The sequence below is a fragment of the Phoenix dactylifera genome, chromosome 4 (assembly GCF_009389715.1).
Source record: "Phoenix dactylifera cultivar Barhee BC4 chromosome 4, palm_55x_up_171113_PBpolish2nd_filt_p, whole genome shotgun sequence".
Classification (NCBI taxonomy): domain Eukaryota; kingdom Viridiplantae; phylum Streptophyta; class Magnoliopsida; order Arecales; family Arecaceae; genus Phoenix; species Phoenix dactylifera.
In genome coordinates this window covers 20,861,191-20,876,886 of record NC_052395.1, presented here as the reverse complement: position 1 = coordinate 20,876,886, position 15,696 = coordinate 20,861,191, and the positions used below count along the sequence as shown (strand labels likewise).

General features: G+C 35.1%; 1 protein-coding gene across 8 annotated transcripts; it reads right to left on the bottom strand.

The window, feature by feature from the left end:
- Positions 1–906: 906 nt before the first annotated feature.
- LOC103695815 (membrane protein PM19L-like) lies at positions 907–14,127 on the bottom strand. 8 transcript variants are annotated; one of them, XM_039125826.1, is made up of 8 exons: positions 9,557–9,617; positions 9,318–9,471; positions 8,969–9,036; positions 2,630–3,126; positions 2,389–2,546; positions 2,064–2,283; positions 1,926–1,971; positions 907–1,271 (listed from the first exon to the last, which is right to left on the bottom strand). In XM_039125826.1, exons 5-8 carry the CDS (start codon positions 2,513–2,515, stop codon positions 1,188–1,190), a joined length of 477 nt encoding a protein of 158 aa, XP_038981754.1. In that variant the 5' UTR covers positions 2,516–2,546; positions 2,630–3,126; positions 8,969–9,036; positions 9,318–9,471; positions 9,557–9,617; the 3' UTR covers positions 907–1,187. The 8 variants fall into 8 exon arrangements, 7 of the variants coding, with proteins under 7 accessions (XP_038981754.1, XP_038981753.1, XP_038981752.1 ...); XM_039125825.1 differs by having other exon boundaries at positions 2,389–2,528; positions 9,318–9,617; XR_005511667.1 differs by lacking the exons at positions 907–1,271; positions 1,926–1,971; positions 2,064–2,283; positions 2,389–2,546; positions 2,630–3,126 and adding exons at positions 5,061–5,577; positions 8,268–8,383; positions 13,873–14,127 and having other exon boundaries at positions 9,318–9,482; positions 9,557–9,618.
- Positions 14,128–15,696: the final 1,569 nt, after the last annotated feature.

Here is a 15,696-nt window from a genome sequence, read left to right as displayed (position 1 = left end):
TTGTTATACATACCTCATAGTTGCTCCAAAGATTGTGAGATTTGCATTTCTAGCTATTTCATAAATTAGAGAATTTTATTATATAAGATTTATATACATTCATCAAGGAATACAATGGAGAAGATCAAGTTATTGTTTCCAAGCAACTTCTTCACTTAGATAAAACACCTATATAAAACCCTTTTTATTTATCATCATTTGTTCCAAAAGAAAGGTAATTGATTTAAAAATTTGGATTTATCTAAGATGTAGAAGATGTTGGGATTTCTTTCCAATGAAAGTTTCATTGTTCAAGTTTATTTGTGATTAGAAGTTCTCTCACGACAAGTCCCAATACCTCTTAATCTAGACCTAGATCCATTAGAGATTAAAGTCCAAATGTTGACCTAAACCTAATCTCGAGAATCAGGTCATGTTTGATCCCAAGATTATATTGTCAGCTAGATTGTCTTGATTGCCAAAAAAAATCATTAATAATTTTGTTTGAAAACATTGCTAAGAAATATATGATCTATGATCTTAATGAAGTTATTCTTCAAAGAGTTGCTCAAATCTGCTCTATTCCACGAAAAAAGCGCACTGGAAAGTCAAAAGCATGCCTCAAGCATTTGAAGAAAAGTTCATCTACCAATCAATCAGGCGATTCCTACCTTGGTGAAGGATTATCTATGACTTCAATCTTACATGCAGGAATTAACTAAAAAACTTGCAAGAAATCAAGCTTATATCTGCATTAAGGCTAATGGTATCGCAGACTACGGTGCCAATCACAGTAGGATCAAGAAGAAGGTTAGAAGTAACTTAGTCCATTTACTTTAGATTAGATTATCCTGCAATGGCTTCATGGCCAAGTGTGCTCGAGAACTTTATCTTTTTTCAAGGAAATAAGCTGATAAAAATTTTATCACATAAAAATTAGCTCAATGCATTCAAGTCAATACTGGAACAGTCCAACAATAAAAATAAAGTTGCATATTTTACACAATAACTAGGAACATCTTTACTAAAAACACTCCAACTACGTCAAGCCCAAGCCTTGAATATTCTTGTTCAACCACACCACACAAATCGAACTTTATAACCCTCAATCTCAAATGGAATACATAAATGAGGTGCTGGAGAAATCAATAAAAAAAATAACAATCGAATAACACTTCAATCCAAGCTCAAACAGTTTCATCCTTCATTCAAATCCTCCTTACTCCATGTATGGCAAGAATGTATACGAGCTGTGTTGCTGAAAGAATGATCAAGAATGCCTCTACTGTTCTCTGCAAACAGGAAAAAAAAAAAAGCCATATTGGAGACATTTTTCATTCTCATTTTTTCCTTTACAAATTAGTTCATCCGTTATTTTTTGATTTGAAAGATTGAAGCCTCTTTCTGTTTATTCACTTAGATTCCCATAATTATTATAGCATTTGCGTTTGCAATAGGAGTGCAAACCAGTAAGCAAACTAATTGAAATGTTTCACAAATAACTAGAGAAATCATAATCGCAAAGAATACCTCTCATGTACAAAATTGTGCAAGTTCCCAATTTTTTTCTAGTTAAGCTTTACTTAATTTGGATCCCGTTATATGCGTTTTTTTTTTTTTTTGTGGAAAAAGGAATATTCATAACTAAACTGCAACCACTATAGTAAAACCTGGAAAATAAAAGAAACGGCTAGAAGCATCTATATGGTTGAATAAATAAAATAAAGTAGGGAACCATTGATATCTATCTCAGTGACGAGTAGTTCCTTTTGGTTTTCTATCCAATTCTTCTAAGATTTAGACCCAGACTTCAACTCAAGTCACTACTGCAACCTAGCTAGTTTAAAAGATTGGATGTTTTAATTTCTAATACCGATACATAAAACAAAACCCATTTAAACATGTACAAGAGACTATGGAGAATAGTAGCTCTCTTTGTATCTTACCAGGCACGCATTTCTTCCCTTCAATTCAATCTCTTTGCAGGCCAAACTGCAGGTTAAATCGAACGCTTTAATTCCCTTCACAATCAGAATTTTGGTATGCTTTCTTGTGTCAAAAATGTCTACGAAACTTTGGCTTACCCCATTGCAAGGAGAGTGAGAGCCCACGCTACAATACCAGAAGATGCAGCCGACGGCAAGCTATCGTAGTTCCAGGTGCGGATGTGGTGAACTCCGGCAATGGCCGCAGCAGCACCAACAACTCCAGCTATCAGTGCAAATATCACGAGAAAACCAGTGGCGGCGTTCCCGATCGGAAAGAATACCGGCGAGAAGTGAGCCGGAAGTACAAGTCCTGGCCCTGCCAGTTCCAGAACCACCAAGCGATAAGAAAATATTTGAATGAGAAGAAGAAGAAGAAGAAGAAATTAATCGATCATCATAGCATACGGGCGGCGATCCTTACCTATAATGAAGCCTCGATCGATGGCAACATTGAGGGCCCAACCTGAAATGGCCGCCACTATGGCATACATACAGAAGTTGAGGCCGAGAAGAAGAGAAGCTATAGGCTTTACACCCTGACCCGCCATTGATGATTAAATGCTGCACACAAAGGCAAAGCTGAAAGCTGAAAGCTGAGCCTTTCCCACTGTGAGATGCGCGAACTGAACTTTGAAGACAAGGATGATGGATGGATGGCACACCTGGTAATGGGTAGTATATATTGGGAGTTGCCAGCTCGACTTTGTTCTTTTCTTGCCGGACCATGGAGGCATGAGGTGTTTGTGGGGCTCCGAGGGAGCAGGAGCCTTTATATTCAAGGCAAGGAGCCGGAACATTGATGCTTGGATAATATTCTTTGGACGTTTGTTCGGTATTGTATCGTTTTCTTACGTTGGAGGGAATTCTTTCCGGCCGCGACACTTCCTATTCTTCTATGGCCTAAGCGACTTTTTGCTGAAGAATGGCATCATTGCTCCCAGCTCTAATCCTGGCTGTCATCAAATGTAAAGTGGGATGCAATGCTGACTTGTAACTTCTCGGAGTACTTTTTGCTGAGTTTCTATACCCTGCTCAAACTTCATTTTGCTTAGCTTTAAGCCTCAATCTGTTGAGACATGACAGCTTCCGGCGAACCAAACGAGCCCTAAGCATTTAGTAGAGTACATTGTTTGGTAGTTGCCCACGGTGCAGAGTTTATCTAGAATGTTGAAGAAAAAAAAATAAGAAGAAAATTTTATTTCTGTTTGTCTATTATATAAAATTAGGAGGCTGACAAAGTTTGATAAGGCCGACTAAGTTTGGTACAATCAATCACAAATCAATCAAGCTCCTAATCAATCATACAATTATAACATAGAACTTCATCATGGAAGAGGGGATGATTGAAAGAGATCAGGAAGATGGATGGAGTGATTAATTCCTGGAAATAAAAAAAAAATACCTTTTTTTCGATGTGATTTTGCTTATCCCTGAAAACAAGGGATTAATTTATCCTCCAACCATGCCAACCTAATTGCACTACCTAGATTCTATCTGATTTTCAGAAAAAGCCCACAATATATCACACGATAAGTTGCTCCTGCATCCAAAGAAGGCCTTAAAGGGTGGAGGCTTGGCTAAATATTTCATTCCGGTTAAAAAAAATTACTGACTACTCTGCACTAGCTTGAACCAAAAGTAAGATCTCGCAGTTAAGTCTTCTATCCAAATGTGAAGAAAAAGGCTTGCAGTCTTATGAGAACGGCTTGTCTTAACGGTCACACCCCTTAATAACTAAAGGTTCCGACTTCGACTCTTGGCTAGTGAATTTCTAAAAATAAGGTCCTACGTGATTGTAACATTGGTAGATCTCCCTCCCTCCATAAAAAATGTAGCCTTCTACCTAAACTAAATGAAATCATAGAGACATGAATGTGCATTAAAAAAAGAGAGAGAGAGAGAGAGAGATCTTATTAAACTCATTACTCCAATAGCTATAAAAAAAAGGATCTGGTATTTTAGGACTCATTTGGTTCGTAGAAAAAAAAAGAGGCCGCTTAGTCGAAAAGATTCTAGAGTTCCCCCTGCGAGAATTCAAACACCATGTAACATTGGAACAATTCAATCAAAATAATCCAGATAATCAAAAAATTAATTAAAAAAATCATCTATGGTTAACTTTGTCAATGTTAGGGTACCCTCAAAAGAACAAGATCAAACACCATCTTAGCAAATTCTAATAAGCATATGTTATATCTTTGGTTCCGCTTATCTTTGTTGGCAATCCCTTCATGGGAATTAAAATGCCATTAAACAACTGAAACAAAGAGTAACTTATAGACTCTAAAAGATAACAGCATCATCTATTTTGCCGGGGGTACATCTCCGAAAACTGAACAAAAAATGTGCAAACAGATTTACACTACTTTTTACACAAACTAGAAACTATTTTGACCAAGATCCGTAGTATCAGAACCGACACCCATGTCAGTAGACCGGCAGTACATACCGTACATCCTCATGCCATTCCAGCATGAGTTGATAGAAAAACTGGCAAGAAAGGAAAGAGAAGAAGAAGAGAGAGAAAAAGAGAAAGAGAGAGGGGGGAGAGGGAGAGGGAGGTAGCGAGAGAACGGGAGAGCGCGGCGGAGAGAGAGGCGAATGGAGGGGAGGGCGAAGAAAAGAGAGGACATGAGAGAGAGAGAGAGAGAGAGAGAGAGAGAGAGAGAGAGGGTGGCGATGAGCAGCAGCCGCCAGAACAGGGCCAAGGAAAGCCCTCTCCCTCACTCCCCCCCCCCCCCCCCCCCCCCTCTCTCTCTCTCTCTCTCTCAACCCTCTCCCTCCCTTGCCCCATCCTCTCCTCTCTCTCTCTTTTTCTCTCTTTCCTTCTCCCTCTCTTAACGCTCGCTGATTTCTCAATTTTATTATTAGACCATCCCGATCTGCTGCCTGTACGTGATACACTCCGAATCGGGCAGTTCGGGACAGTTCGATCTTTCTTAATCTCGACACTTACAATATCAGAACTTTTGTTTTCGCTAGTCATTCAAAGTTCCCTATAAGAAAATATTAAGAATTTGATTTTTATTCCAAAATATTAAAAAGCAAATTCTTGCTAGATCAATAGATTCGGTTCTCTATTCATCTTGCGAGAAATATGTTAAATGCATCGAATATATTAAAATTTAGATGAAACATAATTATAACAAATTAACTATGTTATAGAAAATATCCTTAATCACAAAAAATATCATAAAGAATTCCCACCATCAACATACATTCTAATGAAAGTAACCTCCTAAAAGGCCTTTTTCTGCTGCCCTTCTATATTAGGCAAAGGAGTAGACATCATCATCATCATCCTTTGGAAGCATGAACACCTTGGAGAACCCGAAATGCTATCCCAGGAGTCAAATAGACAAGATCTCATTTAACAAAGATAGGTCTTCGGTAACCATAAAGTCCCAAGAACCACAAATTTCAAAGATAAACTATCAAAAAAGGTAGCAGGAAACCAAAAAATGACACCAAGTACTCCTTGTCCAGATATCAGGAAAACCCATGCCGCAGATTATTGTCACATATAGGGTTTAAAGGGAAGAGCAGCAGAGATTCTTGCACTATCATATTAAATTCAGAGATATTTGTTTGATTCCTTAACTTGTCAAATCTGTAACAAGATATGAATTTAGGAATAGCAGTAAGGAAAAGACAACAACAATATACATAAGGATGATAACATACACAGAAACACGTAAACAAGAAGTTGCTTGGAGAGAACAAGCAGATTTAAGAAAGGAAAACAATTTGTGATGTAAAATCACCCCCATGTGAGAGAACAAGTTGAATAACTCAACAACAATAACCAAGTCAAATATCTGCACATACATGTATTCCACTGAAATGCAAGAACTTATGGATCATGCAACTTCATTATCACAAGCAACTAAAGTTCACATCCATGTGTGTGCGCACCTGCTTGCATATGTGCATGCATGTCCGAATGCAGATAAATTTTTAGAGGGGGGGGGGGGGGTACCGGACATTAACAATTAAAAGAAAAATCCTCTCAACAACATCAAATGCCTCTCATGGCATAACAGATTGCCTACTAAAAAATTAGAACTAAAGGAGAATAGTTATTTTAAAGAGTACCACTTGCAAGGCAAGATCAGAAAAATATAAGACATCACTTGTAACAACTCAGGACCTCACCCAAAATAGCTAGCCGGAAGTTACTAATTGGGTTCCTTGATCCTGTATAAATACCCAAGATCTACCCAGCGAATAACCGATGTAGGATTAAACACACGCCCGCACGGGTCCTCACATACTCCTTCCGTTCAAGCCCTGACGTCCTCGTCAGGCTAAAGGTTCAAATCCATTCAAATCTAATCACAAACACCACGATCGTCTCATGGTTAGCCCCAATGGATCCGTGCTGCAGTGTTCCCTAGTCCACATAGATTATAAGCCGGGTCCGCTCTGATACCATTTGTAACAACTCAGGACCTCACCCAAAATGGCTAGTCGGAAGTTACTAATTGGGTTCCTTGATCCTGTATATATACCCAAGATCTACCCAACGAATAACCAATGTGGGACTAAACATACGCATGCACGGATCCTCACATCACTCAACATACCATAGAATAGTGCACAGCCAGGGAAATGAGATAACATCATCTCCCATAATCTCTGGATGGATGTCAACTAGAGTAAAGCCCCGTTTGGCAGAACTGTTGGCAGTAGAGCTTTTGGAGGCAGAGCATTTTAAAGTAGAGATTTTTGAAGTAGAGCTTTTATAAAAAGTCATTTGTTGTTTGGTAACTACATTTCTAAAGTGCTGTAGAACTTTAATATGTATTTGGTAAACAAACTAAGAAAATATTTTCGATATGACAAAATGACTATAAAGGACATTTCATAGTATTATACAACAAAGCATAATAAAATATAATATGTATTAATACATAAATATATAATATAGTATAATATTACTATAATATAATATTATATCATTATAATATAATAATATAATATTGTATACTATAGCATAATAATATAACATAATTTGATATTATATAACATAACATATCAATGTATTATGATATAATATAATATAATATTATATTTATACTATAATACCATAATAAAGATATAAATATTATAATTATTATCATTCTATATTAATAATATAAAGGGACATTTTCTGTAATTATAACATTTTTATCATGGGTATGTTGGTCCAAAAAAATTATAAATCAAAATAGTTTTCTAATGCAGGCTAAAAGTGCTTTTTCGAAGAAGCTTCATTTTGGAGTTTCTCCCAAGAAGTTATTTTAGCTTTTTGGCAAAGCAAAAACAGCTGCTAGATTTTTTTTACCAAACACCTCTATTCCATCCAAAAGTATTTTTGGAGCGTCAGAAAGTGCTTTCTGGCCAACCAAAAGCTCTGCCAAACGGGGCTAAGTAATCTTGTAAACTACCACTAATAATGCCATATGATAGAAAAAACATACTGTAACTTCTAAAGTTCTAAACTGCAAGAAGAGTAAAGACCATCATCCACCACAACCTTTTAGCAAACATGTACATGTGGACAGTCCAGATGCATCTCAGACTAAAATAATAGGAAGAGCCCCTGCTAAAAGATTGTTCCAGCAGATCAGTAAGAGAAGAAATCAAAATTCAATTACTGCAGAAACTCAGATAGGAAACTGCTTCTCAAGGACACTGACTTCAACTACGCAGAGGGGAAAAACTTTTTTATATTGCTTAGCAACATGAAAGATTGATTCAAAAGAACAACTGGAAGAGGTTACCTTAGAACGAAAGATCAAACATCATTTGAGATGACTGTAGTGAAATTAGTTTATAGCTTAAATATTATCTATGCACCTTAGAAATGCCTAGAAGAAAATTAAAATGTACGTAATTTGTTGCCATCAACAAACACCAGTCATCTTAGAGACCCCTATAAGAAATTAAAATGTCATATAACAACAAATGAAAATGAAAAGAATAAGTGGCAAAAAAATCAACTGTCTCGGTCCCAGGTACATCTCAGAAAACCCAATACTGCTCCAACCAAAAGTGACCATACAGATTTGTACAAGCTACAGCAAGCAACTTTGTTTATCTAGCCATCTTTAAGTTACCTGCAAGAAAATACTGAATGCCATTTGTTTTCAAGTGAGATGAACCAGATTGTTTTTATATGGTCAATAATTTTAGTATGTATATTCATGTTCACCATATAGCAACACCATAGCATTAAACCTTTAAGAGTTTAGATGAACCACGACCATAAAAAAAATAAACAAATTAAAGGTAAATAAAACCACCAAAAATACAAACCGATGTGGAAAAATAAGAACTCCAAGAATCAATCAACATCCAAAAAATGCATCCACTACAGAGGCTGATTTCTGCTGCCTTTTCAAATTAAGCAGAGAAGCAAACGTCACCAATATCTGGAAATACAAAAGAGGCAAAATAATTAAGGCCTCACTCCTCAAAGATCCTGAATCTAGAGCAAACCGTGGATAAGGAAAACATATGATTAGTATCAAAGAAGTCGGATCATGATCCTTATCTACTAGAAAACTGCATGATCTCATTTATCAAATATAGGCCTGCAGAAACCATAAGGTTACAAGAATCACCAATTCTAAGGACTGAATCATCAATAAGGAAAATAAAGAACACTTCCCATTCAAGTTCCATCTTCATATATCACCAAAACCATATCACGAAGCCATGTAATTAAATCAGGAGCAATTTGATCATGCATTATTGTATCTTAAAAATTCGCCAGAAACATTACCTTACCATATATGTGAATATACATGCACAACAACGACAAAAAAAAAAGTTTCTGATAACACTCATAAAAGCTACTTGGAGTAAAATTTGCAGATTTTAGACACACAGATTGGATCAGCAAGAGAACACCCATGATGCACAAACTTAATAATTAGGTGACAAGGAAAAAAATCAGAAATCTGCATACACATGTACTAACACCCAAAAAAAGCTCAAAGCAAGAATGAACTTACAGATTGCAGAACTTCATTTTTATCAAGAACCAAAGTTGCATCCCCCTAGAGAGAGAGAGATCTACAAGCTGAAAAACATGCCAATTGACAAAGTTTAGCAGATGCTTACATTTTACATGCTTTGCATTAAATAAATTTTTCTCAAAAGAAAAAAAAAATCCTACAACAATTGTATCTCATGCCACAAATAGATTAAAGACAGGGAAGCCAGCTGAAAAAATAAAGCTACAGGAGAATTGTTATTCTTCAAACCTACCATTACTTAATATATATATATACTGCTAGGGAAGAGAAAACAATAACATCATACTACATAATTTCTTCATGGAGATCAACTAAATAAGGATACCTTCAAAACTACCACTTCCCATCCAAACGAACTGATGATATCATGGAATACTGCAACACCAGAAATGCCTATAAAAGACAGACCCATCCTCCAAATTGCTAGAGACCAAAGAAGCATGTAGAAACATTTTGAACTGAAATAGGCAAAAGAAGCCCTGCCAATAGACTGCTGCAGTAGATCAGCCACTAGAGAAAAGAGAATCAAAATAATAGCAGTTGTAAAGCACAAGATACAAAAACCTCTCTCAACAACATCAGTAAATCTGATCTCATATAGCACATGTTTCCAATATCAAAAATTCCTGCAGAAGATGATAGGAAAAAAGACACTATCAGCCTCAGACAATATGGACAAATACTGGCTAACTTTCCTAACAAAAAATATCCAATTTCTTATAGTACATGTTTCCAATATCAAAAATTCCTGCAATTAAATTATAACGCCACATAGAGAGAGAGAGAGAGAGAGGGAGAGAGAGACGAGATGATCAAATGGCTCTATTCATCCAGATATGCCGGCAAGAGGAAATCAAGTTTAATGCACCAATTTAAACAAAATAAGCAGACATTTCTGACAATATTGCATTGCCGTTTTTCTTCTCAGTTAGCCATCTTAAAGAATCCCAACAAGGAAGTCCAGACGACCGAGTGACACATGACAACCAACCGAACAAAAAGAATGAGATGATTTTGACAAGATCATAGCATCAGTTCTCTTCATCCATCTCAGAGATACCAAGAAACTTTAGAGCACAATAGCCAACTTAAGTAAAAACAAATCGACAAATAGATGATTCTTACAAGGATATAGATTCAGTTAAAAGAAATCTAATTTATTGCAAACCTGCTATAGCATTCCTGATTGCCAAAGCAAAAGATCCGTACCATCATCCTCTATAATATCTACAGAGCATCAACACAGTTACAGGAACACCATGCCCACAAGAATATGATATAAGCAACAATAGTGCTATCAAAATATTAACATAAAAGTTCAACCATTACAAAAAGTAAAAAAAAAAATTATAAAAAAAACATCTGAAGATCATCAGTCATAGATTTATAAAATAAGGGATTTATTTTTAATCATTGAACACAGCATAATAGTAAATTATATTATGACTTTGATCGTTGACTAAATATCTGTGAAAGAATGGATCAACAAATACTGGAAAGCCCACTAGCAGTGAGATTCAGTGAAATTGCAAATTTTTCATTTCAATTTCAAACATACTTGCAATCCTCTAACACCAAGAACTGTGAAACAATCCAATCAAGAACAAGATGGTCAGTGTTTCTATCCATTTTGGGAGCACTTAGAGAGAAGATTGAACACATGTAACCATTTCAAACCAAAGACAAAGATATTTCTGACAAAAGCAATAGTTTTTTGTCCCTCTGACCATCTTAAAAACCTCAGCAATGATTCTTATAATATATTAAAGTCATTTCTAGGTGATTCTTACAAGGATATAGCTACAGTCATTTATTATTTATCACAAGAAGTCCTCAGAAGAAAGCAACAAATGTTATGTTGCCATTAAAACCTCCTTAAGCAAAAGTGAACCAATTAACTCTGAAAATAGACATTTTGACTTCCTGTTGTTTGTTTTGAAGAGAAGATCCAGCATTAAGTATGCATAATCCATAAAACCAAGTAACCAAGGGCTTATTCTTAAAAAATGTTTATTTTTGCAAGGTAATAACTCCATTTCCTCTATCCATCTCAGAAGAATCTACTATCCTCCAAAAACAAAAGCAGAAATCTATATGAAATGCAGAAAAAGAGAAGAAAACAAACAAACTAAAAAAAGCAAAAACACAAGTATGAGATAGGATTTATGGGAGAAAAGAAAAAAAAGAGAAGAAGAAGAGAATATAAACCTGGATCCAAAACTGAAAGATTGAATAGATAAAAACAGATAATGAACAAATAATAAAATAAAATTAAAAAAAAAGGAAACCGAGTGAATGCACAGATAGAAAATAAGCAAAAAGTAAAAAAATCAAATAAAAAGGAAAATAAAAGAAGTATCCAAAACAAACTGAAGATCAAGAAAAAAGGTAAAAGTTAAAAATGGTAATACAAACTGAATTTGTGAAAGTGGAAATGACAAATGAAATTAAAGAGAAAATAAAAAATAAAATGAAATATAAAACTAAATTTATAATATAAAAAATTACACAAAATTCAAAAAAACAAATGGATAGAAACAAATAATGGATAAAAAATAAAAACCAGAAATAGAAAATAGAAAAAGAAAACTTGAGAAAATGAACATGAAGCTGGAAAATAAACAGAAAATAACTTAAAATATAACAAAAATAAACAACAAAATTGAATTTGAAAAGAAATTATAAACTGAAATTTCAGACAAACACAAAAAAAGAAAATTTACAAAACAATAGGTACTAAAAACTGAGAAACTGAATTTTAAATCTAAAAATACTTAGAGGCCCCAAATCAAATACCACAAAAAAAACTCCAAGGCCACGTGTCATAAGAGGATTGGCACTTTACACCACAGCCCCCAGCTGCATCACACCGAGCTGTCAGACACGCCAATCCCCTCTTGTCAAATGGCATGGCAGCTGTGAAGCAGTTCTTAAAACAAGATAGCCAAACAGATATAAAAATAAACGAAAATGGAAAATATAAAATATAAAACTGAATTTCTGAATGTTAAATTAAAGATAAATAAGTAAACAGGAAAAAAAACTTCCTCTCCCCCAACACCTCCCTGAAACGGCTGCAAGACATGATTTCATGAACCGTTAAGGGCAAAATTGGCATTTTGGCCCCAAATTAAAACTGAACCCCAAATTAGAAGGAAAATACCCACAGAATGTGTGTGTCAGAGAGAGAGAGAGAGAGAGATCTTGTGATTGATTGGTCAGCACGGTTGTAGACGAGAGGCCTATTAGACAGACCATAATTAGCACGGTTCTTGGAGTGACAAAAGGAAAAATGTGGACGTAAAATTAGATAAATCAATGACCCATTAAATTACTCCTCGTATAAGTTATATGCATTGCACTAGCTGAGGAACATGACATTAGATTATAAGATCGCAAGATCAATCAAATCATTTATTCTTAACCAGTCACATGCATTGCATGTGCTGAGTTCAAGTTCACAAAGATTAACCGTTCTGAATTATTTTTTTCAATAAAGTTTCCTTACTAGAAGCTTACAGGTTTTTTTTCCGTAGAATATTTGACAGGTGGAATATTAAAGCCTCTATTTTTGTAAAATAATGGTTATGATTTATAACCATAGCCATCAAGACATGTCTCCACTATTTGGGTCAGCCAATAGGTTATAATTTATATATTTGAACATATTCAAATGTACATCCCATGCATTTACAGTTTTTTAAATAATTTTTCATATCTTTATTCTTTTCTATATTACAAAATACAAAGTCAGTGCATTCAACTTCTCTATAAAGTACTAAATGGACAGCACTTCCAATAATCTAAAGCAGAAAAATACCATGGGTACCAAAATCACAACACAATTGCATCACCAGTTTAAGCGTACTAAAAAACTAAAATCAATTAACATAAATTAATTTATTAAAGCAAACTATAAGATCTTGGAAGATCCATTAACTACATGGTTTAAACAAATAAAGAGCAAAATAATATCACATTACATCCTTTCATCTAAAGTTAAATTATCCTTGAAAGAAACTGCAGGTCGTATCCTTGGAGGACATAGTCAAGAAATTACAGAACATTGAGCCTAATAAGAGACTGCCACTCATCCACAACTCTTGTGATTCTACAAGACAAAAACAGATCCAACATCTGCAGCAAACATCATTCAAAAAAAAAAAACATCTGCAGTAAACAGAGTTAACCGCAAGGGTAGACCCCAGTAATATATCGTCCAAAATTGAATTATCCTAAAAGGCCGCACAGATATATCATCCCAAGAAGAAAAAGGCAGACAACAGAAGTTGTATTAAATAACTGCATTCACATTTAAGCAGGTGCATTATGTGGCAGACATAGACAAAGATAAACACAAATATGGACTATAATAACTAACCAGAATATCATCTCGAACTCTTCAGAAAGATTGCAAAGAAGTAACATCCGGGAAAAGCATGGCAAACGATAACAAAAAAAATAATAATCAAGATTTGAGTATAAATGGGATAGCCGTATATTTAAATTCCAAATCCAACTCCCAACTCAAAAGCCAATTGGATCCTTTTTTTTTAAAAAAAAATCCATTACCATTCAACAGGGCACAAAAGATGATTGAAATCTAAAATTGAAAAAAAAAAAATCACGTAGAACAATATTAAAAACATAAAATATCACAGTTAGGGCAGAAATTAATATAACATCAAAACTCTAGAACTCAATCCAGATTCCACCAAAACCTGGACTAGAAATCAAGAACCGAGAATTCAAGAAATAAGCACGAAAAATAGGAGTTAAAGGAAAACACCATATAAAACCGAAATCAAGAACCATATCTATATTTCAAAGAAAAGCCCAAAAAAAAAGAGAAAAAGGCGGAGATGGATTGCGCATCTTGCCTCCGAGGAGGACCGCGTTTTCATCTCCTCCTCGTCGTTCTCGTCCTCGGTGGTGTCGACATGGATGCAGGAGCACCGATCCAGAAGAAAGCCGACGCGATGATCGTCGCTGCGACGATCGCCGGATTCCGAACGGTCTGAGGATATTACGAGGTGGGAAAGAAACGGTTATGTCGGCAAGGGCTACGGACCAAGGGACAAGTATTAGCAGGTGCGATCCACGTGAGGGGGAAGTATAGACGGCCATGACTCATCCATCTCGCGAAAGATTTTCTTTTCCACAGGGGGCAAGAGGCATACATTAAAATAAATAAATATTTATTACACTTATATCTACTAATTTATTAATTTAAAAAAATATACTTATATTAAGTTAAATTAACAGTATTAGTAAACATGTTCACATCACTTGTGAAGTCAAAATTGCTCCTAAGTGGTAAGTAAATTACAAAAACTATTAAGATTAGAGGTAAATTATATTTATATCTAATAATTTAAAAAATCTATACTTATCTTCCTGATATTTATTTTTATCCAACAATTTAACTCATAACTTAACAGAATATTAGCCAAATAGTTAACTTAAATGAGACCTAAATGCCATATTATATATACGGCTACGTAGATTTATATTTTATACAATAGCCATCCACGTACTTTTTTTTTTTGTACTGACTTTCTGACGTTAGTTATCAATCCAATTCGGGATTGTATTCATAATTCATTTAACTGACATAGATTTCATTTATTTTTTCAAAAAAAATATAAATACCATCGACTTTACATGTTAATTGTTCGGGAAATATGCAAACAAAACTCATGTTCTTCCAGGAGAGAACTGATGTAGCATGGGATTATAGCTGATCACAGACTGGGCCACGGGCTAAAACTCTATTCATTTTTAATCGGACTTTTGGCCAGGCCTATTTAAAATTAGACCTTTTTCTATGCCCAAGCTCAATCCATCATCAACTCTGCATGGGATACAGCCAACACATACTATGACTGGCCAAACCATGCCAAACATTGTAGGAGCCTATGGATTTGCAAGCAAATACTACAACATTTTCTAAGGCAAATTCAATGGATTTTTTAATTATTTTTTCATTTCAGACAATATCAAATTTAGCCAAGTTTTTATATTTGTAGTAGAATAATTCTAGCATATTTTCTTATTATCAAGTCCAATTTTGAGTATGATTCTATGTTGGATTAATTGGAATCAAAAATTAAGTGATTTACATGTGACTTGCTGGATGCATACATAAGTATGTCTTGGTATCCCTTTTAGTATTTGCAAACAATCTAGGTTTTTTGTGACTAGATGCCTTTGAAGAACTCACCACCATGGTATACCATACCATACTATACCGGATGGTACCAAGCGTACCGTACCATATCGGTTCGGTATCGGTACCGATATGGGTGGCGTATCAATATGCAAGTTGAAATTATGGTCCTCCAAATCCAAAGGTTTGACATCTTCTATTGGATGAAAGGAAAAAATCTATAACAATGATGTTTAAATCTTGGTCAAGAATTGATAATTATGAGTTTGTTAGAGTGCTTCTTGTTTCGACTTTTTTCTCATGTACTGAAGTTAACTTTTTCTTCTCCCCAATTGTATGCTTTCTTCTGCAGGCAAGGAAGGTCAAGGATAAAGCTTACAACTTTGCTATTGCTGCCGAAGCTAGATGATGATACTGAGGGCTGGCCTAACCCTTAGGCGACTGAGGCGGTCGCCTAAGGCCCCGGCCCAAAAAAGACTCACCACAAGAAAGGCCGCAAAGATAAAATAGAAAGGAAAAAGGTCCTTCTTAGTGA